This window comes from Bombus impatiens, unplaced genomic scaffold (genome assembly GCF_000188095.3).
Source record: "Bombus impatiens unplaced genomic scaffold, BIMP_2.2 scf_0166, whole genome shotgun sequence".
NCBI lineage: Eukaryota > Metazoa > Arthropoda > Insecta > Hymenoptera > Apidae > Bombus > Bombus impatiens.
This window is the reverse complement of record NT_176585.1, coordinates 1086250-1095171: the sequence shown is the minus strand read 5'-3', so window position 1 is coordinate 1095171 and position 8922 is coordinate 1086250. Positions and strand designations below refer to the sequence as shown.

At 43.3% G+C, this 8922-nt stretch overlaps 1 protein-coding gene across 1 annotated transcript in view; it reads left to right on the top strand.

Moving 5' to 3' along the window:
- Positions 1-5727, top strand: part of LOC100749437 — a 7048-nt gene extending 1321 nt beyond the window's left edge. Inside the window, exons 2-6 of the mRNA XM_003487599.4 lie at positions 134-275; positions 1104-1327; positions 1893-2085; positions 4482-4607; positions 5139-5727. Of these exons, the coding sequence (XP_003487647.1) occupies positions 134-275; positions 1104-1327; positions 1893-2085; positions 4482-4524 (602 nt within the window). The 3' untranslated portion in view covers positions 4525-4607; positions 5139-5727. The remainder of the gene's footprint in view (positions 1-133; positions 276-1103; positions 1328-1892; positions 2086-4481; positions 4608-5138) is intronic.
- The last annotated feature ends 3195 nt before the right edge of the window (positions 5728-8922 follow it).

Sequence of the window (8922 nt, the reverse complement as noted above, 5' to 3'; positions counted from 1 at the left end):
AAAAAAAAAAAAAAAAAAAAAAAGAACGATGCGCCGTAAAATACACGAGACGAACAGATTTACGACATGGTACGTGTACGTGTCACGGCAACTCGTTCACGCTAAATGCCAAGAAATTTGTCGATATTTGCAGGTAGAAAATGCGTATGCACGAGCAAGGCCTGTAAAGAAGCCGGTGTCGACACGTGCAAGACCAAGTTTTACTGTTACACAGAGTTGATCTTGACTGGAGACCAAGAATTCGGAGGGAATGCTACGACAAGAGGATGCACCGAGTTCGTATGAATTTTATTTTGAGATTATTAACGTTGAAAAAGAGAATGACGATGTTGAAAGAAAACGTGGTAAACAGAAATCAGTTAGAAGATACGCAAAAATTTCAAAGTCTATTTGTCTTGGTCGAGAAAATAATATCGTACGAAGCAGAAAACGTAGAAATCGCGTTTCAACTATTACGATAGTAGTAACCTCTCGTTTAAAAGCAACACCCCGACCTCTAACCTTTTCCTCTTATTCTACAATAAATTCCAACGGTACAAATCCGGTTGACTCGAAGACGATTTAATTCGCTGAATCTTACGATTGACGTACCGCTATAAATTCGCCGTGGCTCTATGGCAAACAGCAGGTAACCTTGACGAGATAATCGGTGCGAGAAGTTTTCACGAATTCTTCCTAAAGCCGTGCTAAAATGACGAGAGATGTCGAAATCGTCTCGACTCGGAGCGTTCGAATATCGTTAGCCAGTTTTTATTGCTACCAATTAAATCTTCGAGCCGTTATCGGCAAGTGTAGCGTGGCGTTAATTACCAGATAACTAGCAACGGACAAAATAATTTTTATTGAAGATAACGCGATTCGCAAACAACGATCGAAATTGACCTCCTTTTTTCGACCGAATTCCTTCGTGATATTTTCTTCACTGGCCACGAAACGATCGATTGCTCGCCAAGCGTAACAAGCGCGATACACGCGCGGAATATTGAAATCTCGCGACGTAAATCGTACAAAATGATTATTTAAATTCCGACTATCGCCGGGGTCGGAGAACTTTATCGAGCAGTGGCCATTTTATCGGAACGTTGTACGTTGCCATTGCTCAGGGGTGCCACGCCATTGTTATGCGAGACAAAGTCCTGGGTCACGAGGTCGAAGTCGAGCGACAACGTGGACCGATCGTCGGCTGCTTGGATCCGTATGCCCTGGCCCAGATTGAAGTGTTGCGACAGCCACGACTACTGTAACGCCGATCACCGCATAAACGTGTCCACGTGGATCCACGACAAAGAGACGCCCGATGCTGTGGAACCCACTTTAGATTACACCGGTAAAGAGTCTTTTGCTACCTTCGTCTATTTACAATGGCTCGCAGAATTATTTGTACACGTATAGAAACGCATATTTTTACGCATATATAATGCTATTCTAAACGATACCATACTTTGGATATTTAGATATTTTGATTATGTTTGCGTATTGCGCGCATCCTACGTAATCTCGCGTCTTTAAATTTTCCATGCGAAATAAATTTTATGCAAATTTCATGCAAATTTCATGCAAAATAGAGCCGATCAGTATGATTTCAGAGAGGTTCGTACGTCGTTAAAGATATTTAAGTATTCTCCTTATTTCGAAGACATAGAAGTTTCACCCTAAATTCGTACAGGTTGGCGCCACTTCGACAATGTTGAAACTACTTACAGTAACTTTGAGTCTCGCTTTATTTACGATCTTACCCGCTTCATTTACACGCTTCGTAGATATCTGTAACAATTTAACCGAAGAGATATCGCGCTGTATGATTCAATGCCAGAACATTTAAGGCGCCACTGTTCTCGACTAAACAAGCTCGAGGAATGGATTTTCTGATAAGTCTTGTATTATGTACAAAGGTTCCTTTAATGGGATGTCGTCGAGCCGAGACATAATGGGATCGATTCAGCCGGATCCAGGGCCGATTGCCGGAGGTCGAGAATCGCCGGATCAATTCCTTGAGAATCGCGTTAAACCGCTGCACGTTGCTGCGCTGGTCTTGGCGATCGCTGCTCTGATATCGGTCCTAGCAGCCTGCTACGTTATTACAAGGTCTGGAAATTTTTATTATCTCACCTACCGTAAAGTTTCTCGCTAGAAAATCGCGTGCGCGCCGCGAGAAAGGTGTCGGATCTCACGTAACGAACTTTTATTGACTTCGCTTTTGCCGCGAAGAAAACCCAACGCTGCACTGGCAAGATGCATCTATAAAACTCGTATTTTACGACGCTAAGCACGTTCGAGCAAAGAGGGTGTCGCAAATGAACGTTTGACGTATTGCCAGAAAAATTCCTCGTAATTTTTTATTTCATAAACGCGACCTATTTAAGAATAAGTAGTAATCCTCGATCGTTCGTCCCGCTTGTCTTCTTTTCTTCCTTTTTCTTACTTTTTTCTCATTAATGACGTTCCCTTTCTTTCTTCACCTACGTCTCTCCTTTTCCGTTTCGTATACAATTGAAAAATATTCCTGTATTTTCGCCACATTCCTTGATACTCTGCCAAGAATTTGTTCGCCTCTTTGTTGAGGAAACAACATTCATATGTAAGTTCGTAATTGTAATTACTTGGCATTGGCTGCTGGCATTCTAGTCTGCCAGGCTTTTCCAGCGAATCGATTCGCGGCGACGCGTCGTTTCAAATTTGCGATCAAAGCAAAAATTTCGATTCGTTTCTATGACAAAACACAATAGACGTGCCAGAAAAATCTGATCGAAGGAAGGAGCGAGTGCCGGCGAACGCGAGCTGCCTTTAACGCATTTCCCTCGCGCGTCTAAACGCTCTGAAAAACCCTCCTATTGGAAAGCACGGCACGATGAAAAACCTTGTGCTAATATTAACTCGGCGACCCGTTAACAATCACCGTTCACGAGGTTACAAACTGCAACTGCCATCCGATAGTCGCTGACGTTGTAGTCAATTCAGTACTCACACGTCGAAAATCGGCACGCTGCGTCTGTTAACCACGATTATCAGCTTAGTCGGACAGTTCGGACTTGAAATATTACCGATATTAATAACACGTACAAGGAGTCCTCTCATTGCCGATCCGATAAGCTAGCCACGTGCGACGTGTCTCGCCTTGTTGTCGATAGTTGGCGATAGACAATCGATCGGTAAAAATCTGATGGCATAAATGTTCCAGTCCGATTGCATCGAATAATAATCAATTTGTCGTTCCATTTTCCAACAAGTACGATAATATTTTTTATCCCTTAACTTTATTCAACCGAGAAACCGACTTAACTGACTCGTCTCTAATATTCCTAATCTCTTAGAAATAATCGTTTCTTTATCTACAAACCTATTCGTATAATTTTTGTTAACGAATGACTCGGTTAACAAATTAATAAATTTCATAGTATCGTGTCGTAGTATAATTGTACCTACAATTTCCATTCTTTCCACCGAGTCACGTAACACAGCGGCATTTCCTTTCGGATGGCACTTTTTATTATCTGACCATGTTCCCTTCTTCCTTTTCTCAGCCGGTCGATTTCAGGGGTCTGAAGCCTGGCCGGTTTGTCGATCTGACTAAAAGCCGCTCAACTCGCTTCTTATCAAGACTCCTTTTTCTTTGGGACCCTGTCGAAACTGATAACGAGTCCCGAGAGGCCCACCGTGGGCTTTACCCTCTAATCTTCTGCCTCCGAACAGTTAAGTGCATTTTCGAGTTTGGGAATGTCCTGGTCTTCGGCTCGCGTCTACCTTCCTCCACGTGTTGCTTCCTTTCTTCCTTCTTTATCGCGCCTTCGAGTATGTCTTTCGAGCGTCACGATTGCCTGTAGAAGGGACCAGCGTTCCTTTCCCGATTTCTTCGTGTTTCACACGGTCCCAACTTTAATGTGGCCACGTTTCTATCTGCTTGTAATGACGTTGCCTTGTCACAAGGATAACGCGCAGCCCAAAGAATCGGTAGGGGCTTCTCTTTATCGCCGCAGGCACGGCGTCTCGAGTGCAGGGAAAATACAGGCGAATTAGGATAACAGACACCGATAAGCGGCAAAGTGTACATTTTGGTGAATGCGCGTTTCTACTTCGTCCGCTGTTTATCACCGGATATTTTTGGAGTACGGTCCACCCGTGCTTCACGGTGTTTTGTGCTCGGCGTCGCACCGATAACTGAAACTTCATAGATTTAGAAACACCAGAAATTTTCGACGTCGACGTTCGCCTTCATTTATTTCTAAGATTTCATTCAGGGTCGTAACGATACTCGAAACTTCGTAGATTCATAAGTCGCCCGATTTCTGATATTCGTGATATTCACATTTGTTCGTTCGTATGTTCCTTTTGGAATCGCGTTCCATGTTACAACGATACTTGAAATTTCCGACATTTGTTTTTGTACTATTTTTAAATTCATGGATGGCGTGTTCGGTTTCGCGTTAACAACCGGCCACAAATCGTCCAGTTTTTCGCTGCTGATGCCGTTCACTCGTTTGCAGATTCTTGAAAACAAATCCATACACCGTTGGCAGCGTGGAATAACGAAGATCCTTACTTGTAATCTTTAAGCCTCGAAACTTTCCAACAATTATCACCATCTCCTTTTATCGGATTAAAGGAATCAGGTAAGAATCCAATTAATAATTCTTTGTCAGGCAAACGGACGTGTGAAATTTATTAGATTACGTATTACCGGTTTCATTGTACGAAGAGAAACTACGTCGCGTCCGAGCCGGAGTTAAATCGGCTCGAACGTGCGTTCGTACGCACTCACGGACACGGATACTTTCTGCCTTTAATCGTATGCCCCTGATCGACTAACGAACGCAAAATATAAATAGAAGCCGGCTGTGCAGGAGATAACCGCCGCCGACAAGCCAAACGAGTCTGTATCGAACAGATTTTTGTCATGGATAATATCGAACAACTTTCGACTCTCGGTAGCCGGTAGCGCCAGAAGATTATCGACAATAGCAGACGCGAATAATTTCATCGATACTAGACTTGCCCTTTCAAATCCATGCATCTTTAAAAATTGTAATTAAGTCGTACGTAATCTAGTTTCACGTTTGTTACTCTGGTTTATCAATGCTTAATTATTTGTACAACTGTTCTGTTGTATTTGACTCAATCGACTATTCTTCGTGTTTGTTCAGGGCGATGGGACCCGGTGGCGTCGAACGGATGCGTGGAAACGTGGGATATCATGCGGTTTGAAGAGTCATCGATGGAAGGCATGACGAAGCTCGACGAGGGACAGTTTTGGGCAAACAACTCGTTGAAATCTTTTGTTTCCAAGGGTATGACTAACATCGGGCTGCGCCTCTTATTTGAATTCCGTCCTCCCGGTCTCACGGGTCTAAAACCAGGTGCTTCGCTTGTTTCCATGTAATTAGTCATCCTCGGGGCATGCACGTAGTTGAAAGAAAGAAGCACATACTTGTGTAAAGCGTGGAAGAATCGGACATTTTTAGGATGGTGGACGAATTTGGTGATGATCGTTTGGTGGTGAACGTTTGTTATATGTACGACGTTGACTCTATACTAAATATGACGGTAGACAAGAGCCAGTGTTGGAGTCAGTGTGCACGTCGAACGATGATACGATAAGTTATTATGCGTACAAGAAACTGCATTCCCGTTCTAATGGATTTACATCTTGTTACGATTGTAAATAATTTGTATAAGAATAGCGTAAGATAGTAAGTATATTGAGGCGTAAAAATAGTAGAATACGTTAGATCCCGATTTGCATATGTTTTACATTCTCTTACATTTTGTATTCGATGTAATAGGCTTTGATCATGTGGCAGGAAATACGGATAATATAAATCTCAAGGAGATTAATCAACATGTACGTGGAGATGGAATGGATAGAATGGAAAAATAACAAGACCTGTTGTTCGCACCGTTAAATTGTTTCTCGATCGACGACGAGTTATCGAAAGATTTTTTCAGCATCTTCGTTCGTACGATGACTGACAACCTGAGCCGTGTGCCGTCTGGAATCACGACGAACAATAGCGTATTCCATTAAGCCTACCATGAGAATTAACCAGTCAGCCATAACCAGGTGCTCGTTGGATCCAACTTCGGATTCCAACTCGACCGCCTTGACCACCGCATTCGTTGCGCCCGACGAAAATCAATCACTCGGCTAAATATATAGGCTCGATTCGTAGGTAGATACCCGTCCTCCGGGCATCCTCGAATGACCAAATATCTTAGATAAATATCTTCAGCTTGTCTAACTGGTTCATCCACGAGCCACTAACAAGACATTTCTTTTTCTCTTCCTCCTCTCTTTTTCGACAAGGTTCGTTTGTAGCAAGTTCAATCTCCTCCTGTATTCGTGGATCGACTTAGGTGTTCGATTTCTCTCGAGCGAATAGTTATTAATAAGCCATCATAGTTCTTTCGATCGTATTTGTACCACAGCTAATGTCAACGAACCGCACGGTACTTCTCGTTCAACACGCCTTTGTCTTCGCCGTTATCTACGCCGCTCAACACTGAAACGCTTTGAATTCACGAACGAACGAAACGTGTTGACGAGCAAGCTAAACTTGTCGCTTCGATTCTCCTTAAGCGAGAACTCGATGGGACGCGCTCGAGAGAGTAATATCGGTAAGACGATACCGTGCCAGAAGCATATTTCATTCTGGATTCGGAAGACAGCACTTAACATCGCTCACCGTCAGCGTGGATTGGATTATTCTCGGTGAACATACCAAAGATTCGGATCGGGGCAACGATGCATTATTCGTGTAAGAAATAAGCAAAAATAGGAGCAGCGCCATGGCGCCAACGAGTTAATAGTTAATTGGCTAATGCCTGGCTAAAAATAAGCTGCGTATCGTCCACTTCGTGGTAGCTATATTCAAAGCACCGGCGGCGCTAGTTCCTGAAAAGGAAATCCTATTGACGATTACAATCACGTATCTCGCGTTCTAGCGAAGGTGTGACAACAAAGCGATCGCAGCTTCGCGACTTTCACAATTCTCAATCGGTGTCCTCTGATCCGACGTTAATGTGTACAAGCGAACTGACAAAACAGGAAGATTGAAATAAACGGCCAAGGATCACAGATTTAAGTCTACGGAATTAAGACACAAGCTTGCTCGTTTCGAGGAAATCGTGCGGAGAGACGAATTAATCTAGCGAATTTAACACGCGTCTTCTCTACGATTGCCTTCGTGTGCCAGCGACAGGCCGATCCAGACGACGATCTCTACCTGTCTATGATCGATCGAGCTTGGGTCGAAAGACATCTCACGCAAAGTGAAAAGGTCCATTGACGGGCACGCTTATGCATAATGCACGCTGAAAAGGGAGGCCGATTATCCGGACAAAGGCCGATTTATTTATCTCGTCTATCATCCTACCATTATGCAAAACGATCTTTAGTTAAGCCAGTTAGGTGTCGACGTCTTCGACGTACAAATGCACAGAATATACGGGGTGTTCGCTAGACAAGTATAATTTATCTTCATGAACGATTTCATTTCTGTCGTTAGCGTACTTGGGGCGCTTCCTCGTCCGACTAGACTCGCGCAATTTCATTGAAAGATCCGATTCATAGGATCGACGCGTTTAAAAGGCCGCATAAGCGCGGCACTCGCGCACATTTGTCCGTAAGTAGGGAAAAGAAGTTGCCGGAGACGACGTAGCGCACGACAAAAGCTAAAAAGGAGACCGGCGGCTGTCAGGAGGAAGGGCTGACGATCCACAGCAGAAGTAAGCTGCTGCTCTTTTCATCGTCCGTCTTCCTCTTACCAGGACGCACGGACCACGTGCGCGCGCGCGACATACAAAACGACACAGTGTGTGCGAGTAGCGTGAATCGCACAGACACTCACCTACACGAAGCAAATGTGGCGTCTCTGCCTCGGGGCTCAGGCGCCACTGTCTCCCTTCTCTTTGTCCCTCGTTTCCCTCACCAACCGCCCATTTCCCGGCGTCGATCCGCACTACTCAACCTTTTACCAACACACAACTATACCAGCTTGGCCGCATACTACGTTCTGGTACAGTGACTGCCATTAACGTAAGTGGCAGAGGCCATGTGCGCGCTCTTCATTCGCCTAAATCCATCGAGTCGCTTCGATGAGGATCCACGATGATCGATGATGAGTAAACAACGTGTCGGAGTTTTAGAATTATCGTAAATTGGCTAGGAATGATTCTACTTTGGTAGGAATTTATCCCAAAATTCCTTCGTTAAAATATTCTTCGTTAAAAATAACATGGATCGATCGCCGTGAATTCATAAACAAGATATTAGAATTTCAGTATTAAACTGGATAGATGGATGGAATGATCGTATGTACTTTGGGCATTGAATTTACTTTAAGGTAATTCTCCGTCAAGAATAAAAAATTGACCCGATTAAATTCATCTGACTCGTTCGATCGAGATTTACGATCAACGCCGATACTTTAAGATAACTTTATTTCGAAGTAATTCTTCGTTGAATATAAAAATTGATCGGTTTAAATCCACCTAACTGTTTCGACAAGTATCGATATACAACGATGAACGATGAGCGAGCAAACTAAAAATTCTATTTCGACGCGAACTTTACTTCGAAATATGTAGCTGCTCGTTGAAAATAAAGATTAATTTATCAAAAATCGGATAAATTTCAAAATGAACCGTTTCTATCGAATCGAATACCAACCCGTAGAAATTCTATAATTAAATTAAAATTACGATAACTTCGCTTCAAGGAAATTTCTCGTCAAAAATAGACAAAATTTGGAGTTTCGTACGTAAACTCGGAAGATTATTTCCAACCGAATATTCTCTCGTGATACGTTTAAATGGATGGCCTACAAATTCGTTAGGATTTGTTATACGTTTTCTAGCGATGGCTCGGGATCGACCGGAGTCAAGGAAGGTAGATCATAGATTAACGACAGCCGTTGAACGTGCGTATTG